Genomic DNA, 20,556 nt, shown 5'->3' on the forward strand with positions numbered 1-20,556 from the left:
CAGCTGTGTGAACGGGTCCGAGCCGCCCCCTTCCCGGGCGAGCTACGAGTACCGCCAGCGTTCGCGCTTCCTCTCGTGTAAACAAGGGAGGCGTGAACTGCAGGAGTACGTGCAAGAGATACGGGAACTCACGGCATCCCTAGTGGGAAACCCACTCAGCGAACACATCAAGATGACTTTGTTCATGGATGGCCTCCAAGTGGGCCCCGCACGCCGGCCTCAGCGTGGCCTGGGAGTTCCTTGTCGGCTCCCGGTCAAACGAGCCCCAACGGACCAGTTCCCATGGAGCTCGGGTCCGCCGACCAGCGTGACATCCGCTGCTTCGGCTACGGGAAGATGGGCCACTTCAAGCGCGACTGTCCCGCGGAAAGACTCCGTAGACGATCCTTCCCCAAGCCCGTCCTCAAGGGTCGCTGGCAGAAGCCAGGATCCCGGGGACAGGGGAACGCAGGGAACCAGTAGGGGCGGGGCGCCCTACTGGGGAAGAACTAAGTCTTCGTGATGGGTGCGTGGGTGGCGCGTACCACGGGGACTTAGCCCCTGAGTGTAACGGGGTTACATGGTGTGGAGCACACAGGGGTACGAAGTACCCGGAGAGCTAACAAACGCTCAGTACATAAGTTGGAGAGTTAACAAGGTCTCTTAGTACGTTGGCCGAAAGCCACACGTTATGCATTTGATTAGGTTTAACTATGCTAGATAGTTAAACAGATAAATTTACCCCTAGGCGGCTTGGCCGCAATAATAGTAAATAAAACACTTCTGGTTTTGAAGCATAAAGTTAAGCTGTTAACTTTGAGCCCTGGTCTTGGGCTGTAAGTGTCCTTTGGATAAGGAACTTAGTATTAGTGACTCTTTGAGTCGAACGTCTTCCTCTGACGCTAAAGCTACGGCAGCCCCGCTGCACTTGGTAGCACTTGTAGTCAATCCCGCTCCTGAGTCGGTTAACTATATCCTCTGCGAGGATGGAACACCCCGTGTTCGCGAATTTGCCCCCGGCGCAGCAGGACGCGCTTACTAAGCTTATGTCCTTGCTTGGCCCGGAGGGCGTGGCTCATCTTGCATCGCAAGGTCCAGAGGCGGTCACTGCCAGGCTGGAATCGTTCTCCCGCTACGAGAACGCGCTCTTGGAGCATGTCCAAGAGAAGATGAGCGCCGCAACGGCGGCGGCGTCGATGACGCGTGAAGAGTCTATGAGACTGAAACCGCTCATGGTGAGCGTAAAACCTTCGAGGGGAAGGATGGAGAGATCTCGTTCTCTGGACCCGTGAGGTCGAGATGCCATGGATCGGCCCTGCTCAGTCTGAGCATCAGCGTGTGGCGCTGGCTATCTCCAGGCTTGGAGGTCGCGCTCGCGAAATGGGCACTAAACGTGCGGCACGTCTGTGAACGCTGCATTTCCCACCTGGGATCAGCTGAAAGCAACAGCTTTCGCGCGTGTTCGCGCCGCCTAATCAGGCGTACCTTATCCGGTCGAAGTTCCTTGCTACCCGCCAGGGTAAGAAGGAGTTATTGGACTATGTCCAAGAGTTGAGAACTCTTATCGCCGGAATGGCGGCGGACCCTCTTCCGGAACTGGTCAGCGTGACCGTGTTCATGGAGGGACTTCGTGTGAGCGCAGCTCGAACGGAAGTGTTCCGTGTACACCCTAACGCTTTCGAAGAGGCGGTGAAAGTGGCATTAAATGCCGAGCACAACTTCAGGTCGGCTCGACATGGTTGGAGCGCTAGTAGCGCAAGCTCTTCGAGCGGTCCAGAGCCGATGAACCTCAGCTATGCTGAAGATGAAGAAGCGGAGCTTCTTGCTGCGGAGCAGCGCGCCGGCATCCGCCGATGCTTTGTGTGCAATAGCACTAAGCACTTGAGGGCATATTGCCCTCTGCGCAAGAAGCGCGGGGCTCCGGCGAGCCAACCCTCCGGATCATCGCCGGGAAACGGCAATTTCCAGTAGGCGCGGGGCGGCCGACTGGGGAAGAACTGAGTTCTGTTGTGCCTCGAGGAGGTAGAGAGCAACGGGGCTCAGCCCCGAAGAGAGCTGGGCTCTCTTACGAGAAGAGTGTATGCAAGCCGGGCTTGCTGGTCGTTCAAGCGAACGTGAAGGGCTTTGCAAAGCCATGGAGAGTCTTGATTGACTCGGGAGCCTCGGGGAACTACGCCCGTCGCTCCACCCTGGAAGGGAGTCAGCTGTATGCTGAGGCACTGGAAGTGCCAACGAGAGATACGATCTCTGTCCGTCTCGCGACGGGGACACTGGTAACTGTGTCGAAGGTCTCTGTCGACCTTGGAGTGAAGTTTGAGAACTTCGATAGCGTGGAGCGCTGTTTGGTCTTAGACCTGGATGCGAGGTATGACCTCATCCTTGGCATGGCATGGCTGGAACGTCATGAGCCATGGATCGACTGGAAGTCGAAAACGCTGGGTGCGTCGCACCCTGCTCCTAGTGGAGCTTTGGTGAGTCATGAACCCACCTCTGCTAGGAAGCAGAAGCGCTTTTGGCGCGAGCACGAGGCCGAGGCGGCCGTAGTGCTGGACATTGGTATGTCCGAAATTGTTAGCAACGAGGTTGCTGTTTGCCCTGAGGGCGTACGTGGTGCGGCACGCTATCCGCGGAGCGGTGCAGGTCAGGTCAATGACCAACTGCTGGGTCCTGGTGAGGACGAGCGCGGAGTGGCGCGTAATCCACTGAGTGGTATGAATCTGGTCGATGACCTACCGCTGCGTGACCCGAGGGTCGCGGTCGACTGCGAGTCGAGGCATCATGGGCGTGGCCCAGGAGATGCAGGTGAAGTGACACCTAGTTCACTGTGTGAAGGTCAAGAACCTCTTGGCTTTCAGCCGAGTGTCTTGCGAGACACTGTATCCTCTTCGAGGAGTGATGGTGCTGCTGCACCCGGTGGTGGTGACGGAGATGTCGCCACACCGCCCTCATCCGGCCGGGCTCGGTCGCGGAGGGAGAGGAGAAGAAGACGCAGGGCGTCTGTGACGTCTTCGACGTCGGACGATGTGTCCAACGTGACGAGCGGTGATGCTCCACGTGATTGCTGTGAACAGCTGTATGCACTCGTGAACGGAGTGACGGGGGAGGTAGAAGGCGATATCAGCCTTGATACTCTGCCCGCTGCTTGCTGGGACCTGAGGAGGAGTTGAACTCCTCATCCGTCGTGGACGACGCGGTCCTAAAGGACACCAAGAAGGCGCTGAGCGCAAGAAGTGGATCGGCGATCCTCAAAGATCCTTCGGATCCCTTCTACCCGGTGGTGAAGGAGTATGGAGACGTTGTCTCAAAAGACCCACCGACGGGCCTGCCTCCGGATCGAGGCGTGTGTCATGAGATTGACCTGGTTCCTGGAACCAAATACTGCGTAACAAGGCAATGGCCTTTGCCGAGAGAGCAGTGTGACGTCATTGACGCATTCTTCCGTGCGAAGCACGAGGCAGGGATGGTGCGTGAGAGTAAGTCTCCGCACTCGACACCCACGTTCTGTGTCAGAAAGCCGAACGGCAAGTGGCGCATTGTTCATGCTTTTAACAAGCTAAATGCGGCCACTATCCCGGCGCAAACGCCGATTCCTCGCAAGGATGTTCTGCAGAACAACATGGTAGGCTGTACGCTGTACAGCGCGCTCGACTTGGTCGATGGCTACTACCAATTGCTCATGAGAGCGAGCGACATTCCGCTGACAGCGGTGAGTACTCCGAGCGGTATGCTCTGGGAGTGGCTGGTGATGCCCCAGGGGCTGTCGAACGCACCAGCAACGTTCAATCGTCTTGTGACGCAGCTGTTTAGGCCCCACCGGGCGTACGCTCAAACGTACTTTGACGATATATTCGTCCATAGTCGTGCCGAGCACGGAAAGTCAGACGTGGATAACCACATTGACCACTTGCGAGCGGTGCTCGAGTGCATGCGCACTAATAAGTTGTATGCCAACTTGGACAAGTGCGTCTTTGGCGCGGAGGAGATACCTTTCCTCGGGTGCTTCATTGGGAAGCGTGGCTTACGGGCAGATCCTGCCAAAGTCAAGGCCATCGTGGACTGGCCGGTTCCCAAGAACCAAAAAGACTTACGCAAGTGGCTAGGCTTAGCCAATTACTTGCACAAGTACAGTGCGAACTACGCGGAGATGGCTCGGCCATTATCAGATCTCCTTAAGAAGGACGCACCATGGTGCTGGAACGTCGAGCACGACGGAGCCTTTGAGGCTGTGAAGGAGAGCCTTCTCCAGGCTCCGATCCTTGCGCTACCGGACCCGGATAGTCCGTTTAGCGTCGTCTGTGACGCCTCCGATTTTGCAATCGGTTGTGCTTTACTACAAGCAGACGCCGAAGGGCGTGAACGCGTGATCGCGTTTGAGTCTCGCCAGCTCAAAGCTGCAGAGAAGAACTATCCAGTTCATGACAAAGAGCTACTTGCAATGAAGTATGCTCTAGTCAAATTCAGGGTACACCTGCTAGGCTCTAAGCCTTTTGTGATCTTTACTGATCATGCGTCGTTACGCACTGCGACACAGTCGCCTCATCTCTCTCAGAGAATGGCAAGATGGCTTTCCTTCTTTGCCGAGTATAACTTCGAGGTGAAGTACAAGCCGGGGCGGCTTAATGTAGTGGCCGATGCGCTCTCGCGCAGGCCGGACTACGAGTTAGCTCATGTCACGACAGTAACGTCGTCAGTGCCTGACTTGATACGCGGAGCGTATGCACAAGACGACATGTGCGTAGCGCTGCTACGGGCTCTTGGGAGCGAAGAGTTTAAAGACTCTGACAAGGAATTGTCTGGGCGCTTACGCGCGAGGCTGCATCGATACTCGCTCGATGGCGGCCTGCTGTACTACAGCACCGACTCTGAGGATAACCCTCGTGTAGTCGTTCCTCATGATGAGGATCTAAAGTATCGAATCCTCTATGAGGTTCATGATACGCCCGTGGGCGGGCACTTAGGTCGGGAGAAGACCTATGGCTCGGTGAGCTCGATGTACTGGTGGCCCAAGATGTATAAGTGGGTTGGCACCTATGTACGCACGTGTGAGACGTGTCAACGGACGAAGTCCGCGCCGAGCACGGCAGCGCCATTGGCGAGTTTGCCTGTCCCCAAGGGATGTTGGCAGTCCATGAGTATGGACTTTGTGTTTGGCCTTCCCAAGGACAAGGCAGGAAACACGGGTATTGTGGTCTTTGTAGACCGATTGAGCAAGATGGCTCATTTAGCGGCGGTGCCGGACACCATAGATGGTGAAGGTACAGCTTTACTGTTTTTAGACCGAGTCTTTCGCCAACATGGCTTGCCTGAGGCAATTGTCTCGGATCGAGACCCGCGCTTCACCGCGAAGTTCTGGACGTCCCTCTTCAGAGTGCTTGGCACTCGTTTGGACATGTCCACAGCGGACCATCCGCAGACCGATGGTCAAACAGAACGCGTGAATCGCGTTGTGGAGGATATCCTCCGAAGCGTATGCGCTGAGGCGCCAAAACGCTGGAGCCAGATGCTCCCACTCGTCGAGTTCGCATTAAATAATGCAGTGCACGCCTCGACAGGCTACACTCCGTTCTATGTGAACGGCTTGGTTAACCCTCGCGTCCCACTGACGCCGCCACGCAGTGGCTCAGGGCTTGATGGGGGAGGGATAGCCGAGCGGCTAGCTGATGTCAGCCCTGTTGCGGTTCGCAAGCAAGTCAATGACTTTGTCTCTTTGAGACTAAGCGTAATGCGTCAAGTACGCGACGCTATGGCTGAAAGCCAAGGCATGCAAAAAGAACATGCAGATGCCAAAGGCAGACGCAATGAAGAAAGGTTTGAGGTCGGGGACCAAGTTTTATTAAATGCAAAAAACCTACCTACTCATGCAGTGTCTGCAGTCTTTAAGACAAAATTGAGACCACGGTTCATAGGACCGTTCAAGGTCGTGGCCAAGAAGGGCCTAGCGTATACGCTTAACCTTCCGAAGAAGATGCGCACGCATCCAGTCTTCTACGTTGGCTTACTCAAGCCGTATCAGGACCCTGCTCAGGTGAGCGCGGAGGCGTTGGCGCCAACGGTGGCTGGGCCACGACAGGCTGCGCAACAGCGGGAGGCCGAACCACGGCAGGCTGAGCGACAGCAGGTGGCGGGGCCACAAGACGCAACAGCAAGTCGATCGGACCTTGCAGCTGAGCGACTTGACGCTCAAGGTCCACGACTCGGTTCTGAACCGACTGTGGTTGTTCAAACCAGTCCACGCGGTGGTTCGTCTCATCGAGACCATCTGCAAGGCGACTCAGAGAGTCAGTCGTATCATGGAGATACTGGTTCAGGGAACCCACACGTTGCTCCAGCGCGAACACGTCGCTGCGACTCGCGACGCTAGAGTCCAGCTGAGGCTCGGCCTCCTCCTGCTCTGCTCGACGAGCACGGCGAGCTCCACTTCCATGTGGAACGCCTGGTGGCGAGGCGCAGGCGCCAGGGTCGTACTCAGTACCTTGTGAAATGGAGGGGTTATCCTCACTCACAAAACTCTTGGGAGTTTGAGGTTGTCCTCCGGCAGGACTGCCCTGACGTCGTCGACGCTTTTGATCGGGCACACTCACTGCCCCGCCGCTACGGCGTACGACCGCGTCGTCAGGCGCCGAGCGCTTCCCGCCGCTAGAACGCGGGGATGACAGGTCGGTGGCTGAGCTCAAGCTCCGACCAGTGGCTGGAGCAGCCGGCTCATAGGAAAGAGCGGTGCTCGCAGCATGAGCAAGAGGTGGTGACGCCTCGAGGTGATGGGGACGGGGTCCCAGTGTTCGTCGACGTGCTTTTGACTTAGCGAAGTCTAAGCGCAAACGTCTCTCAAGACGAATATCAGTTTCAGAGAAACTTGCTCGAAGAGCATTGTAGGAGGGGAGCCGTCGAGCTCCCTCCACCCAGCTTCGGAATTGTGCTTCATAAGCACGCTGGGATTCCCCAGGGTTGAGAACAACCGGGATGGTTCGCATAGAGGGAACCGGTTGGCGGTTTAGCTGCATCTGCAGGCGCGCCTGATACTCCTGAGGAGTTGTGACTTGTGGAGTCAGATATCGCTCTCGGAGCCGGTGCCGTTGCACTTGCTCATCAGCAGTCGAGGCCGCAGGCCCACACGTGTACGTGTTCAGCGGCTGCTGCGCCGCGAGGCGGGCCGCTTCAGCAGGGTTCCGCGGCTGGAAGCCGTAGTCACGGCGTGACGTTAGAACAAGTGGTCGGACCACAGGTCGGAACGACTGCGAGCGCTGCTCATTGGACAACTGACGGCCTTGGGCCTCGTCCAGGTCATTCGTAATGACGTTGTGATCGTATCGATCTTCCTCGTCATACCGCGACGATAGCGGTGGCGCATCGCGCAGCGAGCGAAACGGATTCGAACGTTCAGAGAACGGATGCGGTGCCCGCAGGTCTCTTCTTGTTGGAGATCGCGCCGTTGAGCGGCTAGACCTCACAGAGGAAGCTGGGGAAGACGCGGCACCAGCGTGCGACCTCGGAGAGGTTGGGTTGGAGTGATCCTCACTACCCATGGGCTCGTCGTAATCGACTTCGCCCTCTTCGAGTTCCGAGAACAGACCATCGTTCCCTCTGGGCGGCGCCCGCGGCTCTGACGAGCTTTGAGCTTTGCTCTCTTCTTGTTGACGGCTCATGGAGCGTTGACCGTGTCGACGGCGATACTCTTGGTGGTACTCCGCCACCGAAAGAGACGAAGATGCTCTTGGAGCAGTTGCGGAGCGCAGTTGGGGGTCTGGGACCGACGAGGCAGGGGCGGCGCGACGCGCTGGAGACGTTGGGCCGTGGGCCGGAGTGGGAGTGCCAGGCATCAAGGATGCGAACGCGTTTGTGAGCTCGTGGAGCTGCAGAACGCACAGGTGAGGTCTAGTGACCTCCGTCGTCTTGACAAGACGTGACCTCGCTGAGGAAAGTTCGAGAACGGAATGTTCTCATCTTAGTGAGGGAGAGTGTAACGGGGTTACATGGTGTGGAACACACAGGGGTACGAAGTACCCGGCGAGTTAACAAACTCTCAGTACATAAGTTGGAGAGTTAACAAGGTCTCTCAGTACGTTGGCTGAAAGCCACACGTTATGCATTTGATTAGGTTTAACTATGCTAGATAGTTAAAGAGATACATTTACCCCTAGGCGGCTTGGCCGCAATAATAGTAAATAAATCACTTCTGGTTTTGAAGCATAAAAGTTAAGGTGTTAACTTTGAGCCCTGGTCTTGGGCTGTAAGTGTCCTTTGGATAAGGAACTTAGTATTAGTGACTCTTTGAGTCGAACGTCTTCCTCTGACGCTAAAGCTACGGCAGCCCCGCTGCATGTATAGTAAGTGATACGCTCCTCTGTCACGTACCCCTTCCTGTTTGGCTACGTACCATTAGGGTTTGGGTTGCGGTTACGTTGTACCCGGTTACTGTTGAAGTTACGGTGTAACTGGTTACACTTGAAGTTACGTTGTACCCTGGTGTAGACTTTTGAGCTCTGTGGAAAGCACAAGTTAGTGTACACATATGCCGCCGCTCGCCTTCAGTCCTCACTTCTCCTTTTGCCGACTCAAGCACAAGCATCCGCCCTTACCTCATATCCTCCTTTAGGATGACCAAGTCTTCAGCCACCTGGAAGCGTAGCGATGGAAGTCGTTACAAGCCTTCGTACCGACTGACTGCGAAACAGTACAACCAACGAGAGTCCGATGAGTGGGACCTACGCGTTGACGTCCACGACGTCTTCACGCCCAACAAGCTCGTCAACAACCTGTCGGCACACCTACTGCGTATCAAGTTTGCACTGATCTCTGCGGTCGAGACCCCAGACACTGAAACCAACCTACCTGACGATGGTCGTTCTCATAAGAGTCGTTCCGAATACCTCCATGTACACGTGGCGCTCTGTTTGTACCAACCTCTCTCCAAGGCAGACGTAGTCCGTCTCCTGTTGAGCAAGCATCCAAAAGACGTGCCTGCCGGTCAACTCTACTGCAAGCCTCGTAACAAGGCCTGGTCCTACGGGGGCTGGATCGCGCACCACACCAAAGACTTTACCAAGTTAGCTCCTGATGCTACCAGCACGTACTGGCAGTGCGGTGCTGTTCCTGTCGAGGGCCTACAAGAGACATCGTTAGACACGTTGCGCAAGTGGGCTGTCACGGTGAAGAAGTACGCACCACCTCACTGGCAAGAAAAACTGGATGCCTACCAGAAGAAGCTGGACGCGATGTTGGACGAAGAAGAACCAGGCTTCGTGGGACCGACTCGCTACCAGATCCAGATCCGTATCGACGAAGAAGAAGAGGAGAAAGAACCTGAACCATCGATCCATCCTAGTTTTAACCTTCTGTAACAAGTTGTCACTTTTGCTTTTGCATGCCGCGGCGCAGACGTGGTCAAGCACCTACCAGGCGTAGTACAAGGGTTCGTTACGCACCAGGCTACTCACACAGACGTAGACGTCTAGCAGACGGAGCACCTCACAACGTTCGTGTTGTAGGTTACGTACGACGCAGAGCACATCGACGATGAGCGAAGCAAGCAACAAGCGCGCACGCATAGAGGACGGTATGGAGGACGAAGTAGACGAGATCGGGGCTGGTCTACAAGTGGCCAAGATACACAGACCTCCACCACACGTTTACAACAACAACTACACAGTCAGGCTAACCTATGCCGACAACTACATGAAGACCATGGCGTACTCTGGTGGCAACGCAAACCACATCTGGCGTATGAACTCGATCTTCGACCCAGACTATACTACCACGGGACACCAGCCTATCGGCAGAGACTTGTGGGCCAGCATGTACGACTACTATACTGTTATCCGATGTGACTACAAGATCCGTATGTACAACGCCCAAGGACGTGATCCTGTTACCTGGGGAGCCGTAGGCTCTAGTGCGCAAGCTATAGGAGCGGTGAACGCAACGTTCCTGGCTAGCACCAACGACACAGACATCTCCAACGCTACTTTTGTGTATCCACAAGCAGAGATGAAGAACACGCATACCAAGTTCCTAACACCGTTAGGCTACACTGACTTTACAGGGTCTCTCACACAAGGAGACTTTATCGTAGACGCAAAGGATGCAGACCAAGACACGACGTGGACGGTGAACGGGGCAAACCCGGCAGTTCCTCGATACTTTGGTGTTTCGTTCACATCAGCAGCTCCAACGCTTGTTAGTATCTCTGAGACGTTGCACACAGCAGTGCAGATGCAAGTCATACTAGAGTACACGGTACAGTTCACCCAGGTGAACCCAGCGTTACGTCAGGCAGCCTCATAACCAGACTTCCCAAGCACACCGCAAGCGATGATCGTGTTTCAAGTGTGGAAGTTCCCCCCGCGCACGGAGGAAGACATACAAGCGTGGAAGCTGTACGTTGCCATACATGAAGAAGCCCGCTCAAGGTCTCCTGTTAGCATCATACTAGAGTGGGTAAAGAACTTTTCTGTAGATGACCCGTGTACTGCACGAGCCATAAACATCTGGATCTTGCGTAGCAACCCTAGGGTGTTAACAGTATAACATAACGTACTTAACACGAACACTTAACAAGGTTTATGTACCGTACACAAAAGAGGGAAGGGGTACGTGACAGAGGAGCGTATCACTTACTATACAGTAACTGCACTGGTGGTGGTAGAGCTCTATAGAGCTCTACCATCTCTCTGTCATTATTAATTAACTAGCCGAGCCAGGATGGTTAAACGTCATTTAGGCTCCAAGTTTACAAACGTGTCTTAATGGGGTCTACTTAACCAACTCGCTGCTGCTGGCCGGGTACGTCTCATCCTCCCAGCCAGAAAAACATGCTCCAAAGCAGGAAGGAGCAGACGGTAATGAGGGCGAACAGCACCAGCACGAGTATCACGAAGATCATATAGTAGCATAGCCCCGCTCTCCAGCGACACAGTGTGGCTATAGTACCGAGTGCCGCCATGGCCATGACTACACCGGCCACACAGATGAGCGTTGTAGCGAGCCCGTTGATAGGAGACCAATAAGCCTGGATGACTTCCACCCAGCGCGTGTGACGCACGAACATCGCCTCATAAAGCACCAAGCCGGCACCGAGCGCCAAGAAAACGTTGATGGAGATCAGCAGCAGCGCACTCACGCATTTCGCCAGCCAGTCCACGCATCCCATGACGTTCGGCACCCAAGAGGTTCAACTCGGAGAATTCTTGACGTCTACAACTGGAAGTCAGACCGAGTCTCTGAAAACCGATACGGCGGGTCCCGCCGCGGGACGCTTATTGTGCATTTCAATGCTTTTGTCCTTTTCAGGCTACAAAATTCCATCTGCAAAGCACAATAGTATTTAATTTTAAGTACTTCTGCTACTACATGTACAGTACCGTTGAATTTAAATATCAATTAGAGAAAAAACAAACGCTTACTACTGTAGTCATTCGGAATAATACGCCGTCTACTATCATTAAAGATCGCGGTCTATGAGAACTGCGGCGTTGTAGTCGATGGCGTTGTATTTTTAGGTAAGCGCTGACAGCTCAGGTGGTTAGGAGTCTTAACTTAAGACAGCCCCATTGGGGAGCAGGGTTGTCGCGGGTTCAAGCCACATCGAACCCGCTAGTTTTCCGCGCTTAGACTGTAAGCCTCTTCGCTCTGTTGTCCTTTACCTAACTCTCTTTCTTTAATCTCTTGTCGTAGATTAAATCCATTAGCTCGTCCTCGATAGTCCCGAGCAGTGGCTTTCGAATGCCACCGATGATGCAACAGCGAGATGAAGCTTCGGCGCGAATTTGCTCTCGGTCCCGCCACTATTGCCGGAAGCATGATGCGCTTATACGCCAGCCCAACAAATTAAGGTGCTTTTCGACACGTGATGGAATACCACCACCTTTAGTCTCTATCCAGTCGATCGCAGTACAGCGTGCGATTCGCACGCTGTTTCAAACTGATCTCAAATCTTGGCGGCATGACAGCAAAATTGATAATGATCGTAGTAATAGTTACCGCGAGTTATAATATGAGACCACGCAAAACAAAATGATCCTTAAATCGCGATTCGTACTTAGGTTCGTTGAGCTACAGAATACTTAAAACTGAAGAAGTTGTGGTCGCTCAAAAAATATTATCTCCATGTTCTATTTCGATAAAACGCGTCGCTCAATTGTGAGGGCGTTTTATTCGCTAGGGGGGGGGGGTGAAATTATCAGCCGAGATACATGGGCATTTCGGCGGTATGATGAAGAATTTACCGCCGACAGAGATAGCTTTGAGCCAGTGACTCGCTGCCAGCACTTTATGGATTGCGAACATCTGTCCCGCTGTCAATTTGAGCAACATGTGGTGGAAATGCGAGTCTTGCAGGAGAGCAGCGTAGAGCGACACGTTTTCCGTGACTATCTGTCTGATGCATTGCTGGATAGCCGGGCAACAAGCAAACCCTATAATACTAACCGTAACGCTGGCATCGCTGTGTCAGTGACACTGTCACTGGCCTTGGCACCGCACGTGGGGTGATTTGTTCGGAGTTTGGTATCAATACTGGTACTCAACTTTAAAATGCATGTGCGCAGCAGAACATCTTCAGTTTTGACGTTCGTTTGGAAATTGCAGCCGGAAAATTGCAACTATACAGTCCAAAAAACGAGGTCAAGTTGCCGGACAGCAGTTTCATGTGTGATTCGCTGAAATACGGGCGTTTTTGACCTGGATTGGCCAAAACTGTTGTCTTTTGCATGGGATTTGAGCAAGCTGATCACTCTACGCCGTAGACTACGGCGGTACGGAAAATCATTCCCCGTTTTGGCGCTTCGGACACCATAGCCGCAGCTTTGATCTCTTGGACGATATTTACCTAAGCTTTCGTGATAATGCCTCAACTCACGGTCGCCGGTGGCCTTATGGTCCTTGTGAATATTGGCTTTCTTGTAGCTGGCGCTCTGCTACTCCGCTTTAAATCGACGCTCGAGGGCAGCGGCTGGGCTGATGCTCTCGTGGGTACAGACTACGAGTCTGCTGCGGACATGGCGACGACAATGGTGCAGATACTGGGAATTTCGGCTATAACTCTGGCATTGGTGGGAATCATAGGCGCCATCATCCAGAACCGCTTGCTGCTCCTGTTGTACTCTGTTGTTATGGTCATTGCCATGTCGGCGTTCGGTGTCCTGGCTGGCACAGCCTTCACATTCAAGACCAAGATGAATGACTGGGAAGAGGCCACGTTCCCCGCTGAAGACCAGGAGAGCAAGCTGGCAGAGACCTTTAATGAGGTGTACTGCTACGCCGAAGGGTACTACTATTGCAACAACGCTACGGCACAGGAAGCCTACACGACCTTCTTTCCGAACGCCTCGACCTCACTAGTGGGTTTGTTGCCCAATACAACTGGTATCGTGTCGCTCTGCGACGAGCTTAACACCTCTGTGGAAGGCCTATCGACGGTGTGCGAGGCCTGCAACATGTCGACAAAATACACTAAGTACGACAGAATCCTCACCTGGGCTGAGAGCAAGTGTCCGAGAAATGCAGTAACAGGACAATGGTGTGCTTCGTTCCTTGCTACGGGAACCGCAGGTGCAATTTACGATGGTGCACCGTATGGTCAATGCCGCACCATTTTTCTGGATGTAGCCATCGACTGGAGCGGCACCATGGCAATTGCTGGCTTGCTTGTTGCGATCGCTGCTGCTGCCATCGTGGCTCTGGCATGTTTCGCTCGTCGCTCGAAGGGCTCAAATGAGCGTCTTACTAAAGTGTAACGTTACAGTAAATAAACTTAAGTACGTGTGATTACTACTACAGTTTGAAATACAGCTACCGGTAGAGGTAGTACTAGTTACTAGCAAGAAATTAAGCTAGACCATTTGAAATAGTACCACTGCTGGTAATAAAGGAAAATAGTACAAATCTATTATTACTAATATTTAAAAAAAATCAGCTGTAAACCTCTTCTGTAGTAGTGTTTTTTACCTGTAGTACTACTAGTAGTACAGGTAGATGTTTCTGAAGCCAATACAGGGTACTACTTAATCCGGAAGTACTACGTAGTACTACAGTAGTTTTATGCAATTTGTGTACGGCTGGTGTTTCACATTGAAAATTGCTTGGCTGGCTCCGGGCGAACCAGAGTTTATTGAGCGCTGTTCGTGCGATCACAATGGCGACCAGCGGCGAGTTCAAGCGGCTCGTGCTGAAGCAGTTCCCGGCTACGAACGAGGTGGAGACGGCCGAGAACTCATACTGGAAGAAGTTTCATGCACCCCAAGATCTACAGCAGGTCGGCCCCGTCACCCACATCGACGTGTCGCCAGTAGCGCCGCACCAAGTAGCTATCACCTCGTCCACGCGTATCCACCTATACAGCACCACGACCAACGAAATTGTTAAGACCTTCAGCCGTTTCCGCGACGTCGTATACTCCGGCACCTTCCGATCAGACGGCAAATTGCTGGTGGCAGGTGGAGAGGCTCCCTTCGTTCAGGTACTGGACATCAACACGCGTTCTATTCTACGGTCCTTCAAGGGTCACACTGCTGCTATCCGCAGCACCCGCTTCTCAGCAGATAATGTGCACGTGCTGTCGTGCTCTGATGACAAGACAGCCCGGTACTGGGACCTGCCTACAGGCAAGCCGCTTGCTCTGCTGGGAGAGCACTCAGACTATGTGCGCTCGTCGGCTGCCAACCCGTCATCCCACAACGTTTGGGCAACGGGCTCGTACGACCACACTGTTAAGCTCTGGGACCTGCGCACGTCGGACCAGACGGTGTCTAAGAGCACCATGAATCTGGACCACGGTGCTCCAGTTGAGGCGTGTATGGTCATGCCGGGTGGCAGTCTGCTACTGTCGACCGGTGGCAACACTATCAAGGTGTGGGACATTCTATGCGGTGGACGGATGCTTCACTCGTTCTCGAGCCACCAGAAGACCATCACTAGCTTGGGGCTAGATGGCACGGGCACACGTCTCATGTCTGGATCGCTCGATGGACACCTGAAAATTTACGACTTGAAGACGTACGAACTTGCACACGGATTTAAGTACAAGAGCGGTGTTCTCGCCTTCGGTATGTCGCCGACAAACTCGCACCTTTTCGCTGGTACGGTGGACGGTATTCTAGCTGTACGTCGGCGCACCTTGAAGCGCACAGAGCAGAATGACATCAAGACCCGTCAAGCTATCATTCGTGGCGGCAGCTACAAGTACTTTTTGCGTGGCAAAAATGCAAAGCCAGCAGCTGCTGACTACACTGTGGCCACCACCCGTCACAAACGTATTCAGCCGTACGACCGTGCCCTTCGGAAATTCGACTACAAGAAGGCTTTGAACGAGGCTCTGGACACACGTTCACCTGTCGTTGTTGCCAGTATGCTGGAGGAGCTACGCCTGCGTGTGGGACTCAAGCGTGCGCTGGGAGGACGCGACGAGGAATCGCTCGAGCCTCTTCTGGCTTTCCTAATCAAATACGTGACCGACCCCAAGTACGCGTCGCTACTCATCCACGTCTGCACGATTATGTGCGACCTGTACGCACCGAAGCTTAGCCAGTCTATGCTTATTGACAGCTTGTTCGTGAAGCTTCGCGAGAAGCTCAACGAGGAGCTACGCGTGCAAAAGCAAGTACTGAGTGTGGTGGGTATGATGGACTCGCTCATGGCTGCTCAGTCGAACGGCACCGTCGGGGTGGATGTCAGCAGTTAGATTAGGTCAGAAATACGATGCTGAAGACTTGTCCCGGTGTATAGATTTTCATTTGTGTCCACGATGTTCTTGTTATTTTTCAAACGGGAGAAAAAAAAAAGCTGTGTTCAAGACAACATAAAATGCAAAATGGCAGCACGATGTGCGCCTACTCAATTCGAGTCCTGCCTCCCCTGTCCTTCGCTAATTGCTAGTTCTGTCCACCCAACCGCCATTGTCCACCAGCTTTAAACAAATCTATCTAGAAAGAGTGTGGATAACCTTAAGCACGTCCTCAAACTCGATGTTCTCCTGGACCTTCTTGGCCTGCATCTGGTTGTCCTCGTTGGGGTTGATCTGGATTAGGTTGTCGGCAACAGTCCACTTCTCGGCTGCAATGGTTAAAGTAAATATTGTCAGGACTCACACGGTACAGCTGAGAATGACGCTGTTACGTACCAGCGACAATCTCGGCCACTTCCTTGTCAGACACATTAAGTTTGGCCTTAAAGACTTCCGTGGAGATCGCACTGTGGCTGCGGCTGATAGCGGTGAGAATGTAGGCGCGTACCGACTCCAGGAAGCCCGGCACCTTCTCAGCAAAAGCCACACTCTCCTTCCAAAACTCCTCGAAGAGGCATGACTGAAGCATAAAACCGGTATGCAGCACTGCCGTCACATTGGCGTCCTGTTACATACCAACATTGTCTTCATTATTAATACGCAATGACAATGCCCTTCAAAAGCAGCTTATCGTACCTCGTGAACGCTCTCCGGGACCATAGTAGAGGCACCAGTGAAGAAGGTGGAGGGCAGTGACATTACGCCCTTCACCAGCACCTTGGCCACATTCTCGGCGTTGGTGGTGGCCGGGTACACCTGGTACAGCTTGAGCAGCGCCAAGTTGGCGTCGATGTCCACGGTCTTGCTCTGCAGCTGCTCGGCCAGGTACGTCTCCAAGACCTTCACACTGGCCTCCTCACAGAAGCCGCGGCTGTTGTGCACGGCCTGCAGCTGCTGCTGCGTGGCCGAAGCATTATCTGCCGTCACGAAGTCCACGATCGTCTGCTGCTGGAAGGCCGGCATGCTTGGCTTGGTGCTCTGCTGTGTTTATTGTGCTCCCCTTTTGAGGTCGATTGGTTGGGAGGCATCGAATATACGAATTTGAGGGCAAGATTGCTATAGACAGGCTATTTTAAATAAAAGTTATAAGATCATCAAATCCAAATTTACTACCAATTGAAGCGTCCCAAAACAGACTCGTCACATGGCTTCATCGGTGGATTGCAGTTTTTTTTGTCGGGCTGTCGTAGTCTACTGTACGCGCGGCTCGTCCGTTCGATGGATCGCACCGATCGATCGATCCCGCTTCGCTGTCCGCAGCAACTCGCAAGGACCTGTATGAGCAAAGGAAAATTGGTTCTGCACTCGCCTGCTGGCCCGCACCAACGTCGATCAAACCAAGACGACGAATGCGATGACTACTGCAAAAACTACAAAACATGTAGCAGCACCACGAAAGGGGAGATGCAGTGTTCAACTTCAGCGTTTGCCCCACTCCACAAAGCAGCAACATCATCTTCTGACGCGACAATGCTCGGTCGCTCCAAATGCGTGATTGTGCTTCGACGCTGCGAAGATCTGAACATCCGCACCGGTGGCTTCCAAAAGATCGAGGAGGCTGCGCATCGCCTAGGTATTCGTCGTTCTCGACACCAACAGAAGCACCCAGATGAATTCCCAGCTAAAGATCAGCTGCCGAAAGAGGCCGGTCTCAGGAAACAAAACCAACTTTGAATAAATTATTTACACAATGCTTACATAATTTCTACGTTTTCCTTCGTCGCTTTGCCAAAATCACGCACAAAACTATTATTGTGCGAGAAGCGATACGATGGCGGGCAAGAGCGGCGACGTGACCGACGAGGAAGACATGGACGTCGACGTCGGCGCCCAGGCGCGTCTACAGAACGTGACGCTGGGCATGAAGCAGCAGGCAGACGAACTGTTGCTGTCCAAACAGTTCGACAAGGCGCTGACGCTTTATCGGGAGCTTCTCATGCATCTTACGCGCTCACAAGTGACGCTGCTACAGCAGAGGGACCTCGTGGTCTCCTGCCATATGAATGCTCTAGCGGCGATGAGTAAGGCTAAGCGGTGGAGCAGCGTCGTGATGGAGGCGGCGGAGACGATGAACGTGTTCTCAGAGCTCCAAGAAGCTCAGGGGGCGAAGAATATTCCGTCTGCGGAGCAGCACAGGGAGAACGCGATACTTGCTCGAGCCTATTACTTCCGAGGCTTTGCCTATCTGAGGCTAGGAGCGTATCAGCCTGCACAGCAGGACTTCCGTCGAGCTTTAGAGCTGAATCCCGATGACGAAACTATCCAAAATGACTACAAGGAGTTGCAGACGGCGTTGCAAGCGGAACAGAGAGTCAAACAGCTCTTAGCCACGTCGATGAAGCTCTTCCAAGCTGGAAACTACAAAGCAGCGGTGGAAGCGTGTGTCAATGCGTTAAGGGAGAGCCAGATGCTTCAGAAGACGGAGCTCACGGGGCTAATTCATGGAAATCTGGCTGCTATCTACGTGAAGATGAAGGACGACGCCAAAGCGATTGAGCATTATAAGCGGACCATGTTGCTGACTCGGTGTGGGGATAAGCCCACGACTGCACAGAATGAAAGGGTGTACGATATCCTGGACAGTCTGGCAGGATGCTATTCGCGCAAGCGGGACTACAGCTCAGCGTTGTCGGTGATCGATGACCAGATTAAGCTGTTACCATTGTGTCCAGAACGGAAAGATCGCGAGGCAATGATGTATCTGAACGGTGGTCGCATTTGCTACACTATGGGAAGGTACGCACAAGCAGAGGAACAGTTGGAAAAGGGACACAGTGTGGCGCTGAATGCTTTAAAAACCCAGTTGGACATTGCGTTAAATTGCGCATATTGGCTAAGCAAGGCCTACACCAAGAACAACGAGGTTGAAAAGGCCATGGAGACACTTGACGCATCGATTTTGGAAGCAGAGAAAGTGGCAAACGATTTGACCATTACGGACTTACTGGAAAAAATGTTATTGGCACGATTGGACTTGTTGGACCCAGAAACGAATGTCTGTGCTACTGAAAGTGACTTGTTCAAAGGCCAACATCGGGAATCCCAGCTTTGGCAAAGTCTGGAGTATTTTGACGGAAAACGGCGGATTTGTGGTCATGTTCGGGCGGCAGAAGTGCTTTTTAACTTCCTGAAAGAAAATGGAGGAGCTGGGGGCGAGGAAGGCCGTTCCAAGATGCTGCGAGCTGTAGCTCTTACTGATTGTGTCAATATTGGAAAACTGTCAAGTGCTGATGCTACAGTTTTTATGAAGCTGGCGCTGGCTAAAGTGGACATGGCGGCTAATCAGAGCTCAGCTGATCGAGGAGATGTAAAGGATCTACTGGCGAGATTGGTACGCGACCTGGAGGTTCCTGGTGGTGCAGACCCTTCTTGCCGGCTGCAGTTGCGAGGCACTGCACTACTCAAGCTGATGGATATTTGCATCGACGACGAGGAAGACGATGAGGAAGTCCGAAACTATCTCGAAGAAGCTGTTGATGTACTTCACGAAGAAGACGAGACAGCAACAGCACAGCTTGTCGTGTTATTACCGAAGATCGGGCGATGGAGAGCTGCTCGAGGCGATCTTTCTGGCGCTGCAGAGGCTTTGGAGGAGAGTGTGGAGCTGCTCCGTCATGCCTCAAATAGTGACCGCTTGTATGAGTCGCTTGTCGGGCTCTGTGTGGTGCGAATCCGGTTGGGAAAGCTCGCGGAAGCCTTGTATACGATTAAAGAGATCGAAACACTTTCGAAGGCTCGAAACGCTAACGAACTGGTGATCATTAAGGACCGACTGCAAGCAGCAATAGTCGCGGCTCGGGATGCGAATCAACGGAAGACAAAGGCATCCGAGAAATCACCGTTGTTCGAGAAGCAGAATTATGCGTCCAGTAGCCACAGCTTCTTGTGCGGGATCAGTCAGCTGTGGTGGGGCCGATGGTGTGGTCCGCTGATTGCCTGTATTGCTGCCGCAGTTGTGGCATTGATTTTTGTGTGATCAGCTCACGCGAAAGAAACGTGAGATATATGAACTGTAGGATAGAATAGTACGAGGTCGAATGAGGTGTGAGCTGATAGGTTACGGGTAGTGTGCAAACTCTTGTTGCTAAGTTGAATCAGTCGTTGTTCTTTGCGTCAGCTCCAATGACCTCGTCAGGTTCGTCGTCCTCGTCCTCGTCGCCATTACCATCGTCTCCTTCTGAGCTATTATCAGAGTCATCCTCCTCATCTCCATCGCCTTCCTTGTCACTTTCATCCGATCCTTCCTCTTCCGCTTCTGTTGCTACATGATTGTCAGATCACAAAATAAGCTCTTGCACCTTATGAGCTCTTCATTAGATGCTGTACCCATGGCATCGTGCTGCTTCATAACCTCCAGCAGATCCCGCACAAGACGGTTGTTGGGCTCTGCCTTCAAAACTGCGATCCATATCGAGTCAGAAATACTTCCATTATCACAAAGTGCACAATTCATTGCAATCATCGGCTTCTCTTACTTTCTTGTGCAGCGCGTTCCGCTCCGACGCTGTTTCGCTCCTGAACGCACTTCAGGAACGTCGTGAGCAGACTCACTGGCGCTTTACCAGGAGCCCAAGCACCATCGACTTGTTCATCCCACACTTTGTCGACGCATTCCGGTCCTCGTGTGACCTCAACGCCTCCGTCCTTCTCCTCCAACGCCGGCGGCATCTTCAACTGCAACTCGCGTCGTTTCGTGCACGGCCCTGTATTTCAGTCGGAACATTTGACTTAGCTTAAATAAGTTTCTAAATATTTTGAGTGAACTTTAATAGTGGGCCCTCACAATAACACCCAATCCGCCA

At 53.1% G+C, this 20,556-nt stretch overlaps 5 protein-coding genes across 5 annotated transcripts; 3 read left to right on the forward strand and 2 right to left on the reverse strand.

The window, feature by feature from the left end:
- Nucleotides 1–12,714: 12,714 nt before the first annotated feature.
- Nucleotides 12,715–13,709, forward strand: PITG_03954 (uncharacterized protein; the record flags this gene model as incomplete). The annotated part of the gene is made up of 1 exon (XM_002906941.1): nucleotides 12,715–13,709. One exon carries the CDS (start codon nucleotides 12,819–12,821, stop codon nucleotides 13,707–13,709), a length of 891 nt encoding a protein of 296 aa, XP_002906987.1.
- Nucleotides 13,710–14,107: 398 nt separating this feature from the next.
- On the forward strand, nucleotides 14,108–15,652 carry PITG_03955 (U3 small nucleolar RNA-associated protein, putative; the record flags this gene model as incomplete). The annotated part of the gene is made up of 1 exon (XM_002906942.1): nucleotides 14,108–15,652. The coding sequence occupies one exon, from the start codon at nucleotides 14,108–14,110 to the stop codon at nucleotides 15,650–15,652; it is 1,545 nt and encodes a 514-aa protein (XP_002906988.1).
- Nucleotides 15,653–15,770: 118 nt separating this feature from the next.
- On the reverse strand, nucleotides 15,771–16,733 carry PITG_03956 (uncharacterized protein; the record flags this gene model as incomplete). Its single annotated transcript, XM_002906943.1, has 3 exons — nucleotides 15,771–16,023; nucleotides 16,091–16,319; nucleotides 16,391–16,733. 3 exons carry the CDS (start codon nucleotides 16,715–16,717, stop codon nucleotides 15,890–15,892), a joined length of 690 nt encoding a protein of 229 aa, XP_002906989.1.
- A 792-nt stretch (nucleotides 16,734–17,525) lies between these two features.
- PITG_03957 (uncharacterized protein) lies at nucleotides 17,526–19,542 on the forward strand (the record flags this gene model as incomplete). The annotated part of the gene is made up of 2 exons (XM_002906944.1): nucleotides 17,526–19,418; nucleotides 19,537–19,542. The coding sequence occupies 2 exons, from the start codon at nucleotides 17,526–17,528 to the stop codon at nucleotides 19,540–19,542; spliced, it is 1,899 nt and encodes a 632-aa protein (XP_002906990.1).
- A 306-nt stretch (nucleotides 19,543–19,848) lies between these two features.
- PITG_03958 (uncharacterized protein) lies at nucleotides 19,849–20,185 on the reverse strand (the record flags this gene model as incomplete). Its single annotated transcript, XM_002906945.1, has 3 exons — nucleotides 19,849–20,015; nucleotides 20,081–20,144; nucleotides 20,180–20,185. The coding sequence occupies 3 exons, from the start codon at nucleotides 20,183–20,185 to the stop codon at nucleotides 19,849–19,851; spliced, it is 237 nt and encodes a 78-aa protein (XP_002906991.1).
- Between the last annotated feature and the right edge of the window lie 371 nt (nucleotides 20,186–20,556).

The sequence above is a fragment of the Phytophthora infestans genome, genomic scaffold, assembly GCF_000142945.1.
Source record: "Phytophthora infestans T30-4 supercont1.4 genomic scaffold, whole genome shotgun sequence".
Classification (NCBI taxonomy): Eukaryota; Oomycota; class Peronosporomycetes; order Peronosporales; family Peronosporaceae; genus Phytophthora; species Phytophthora infestans.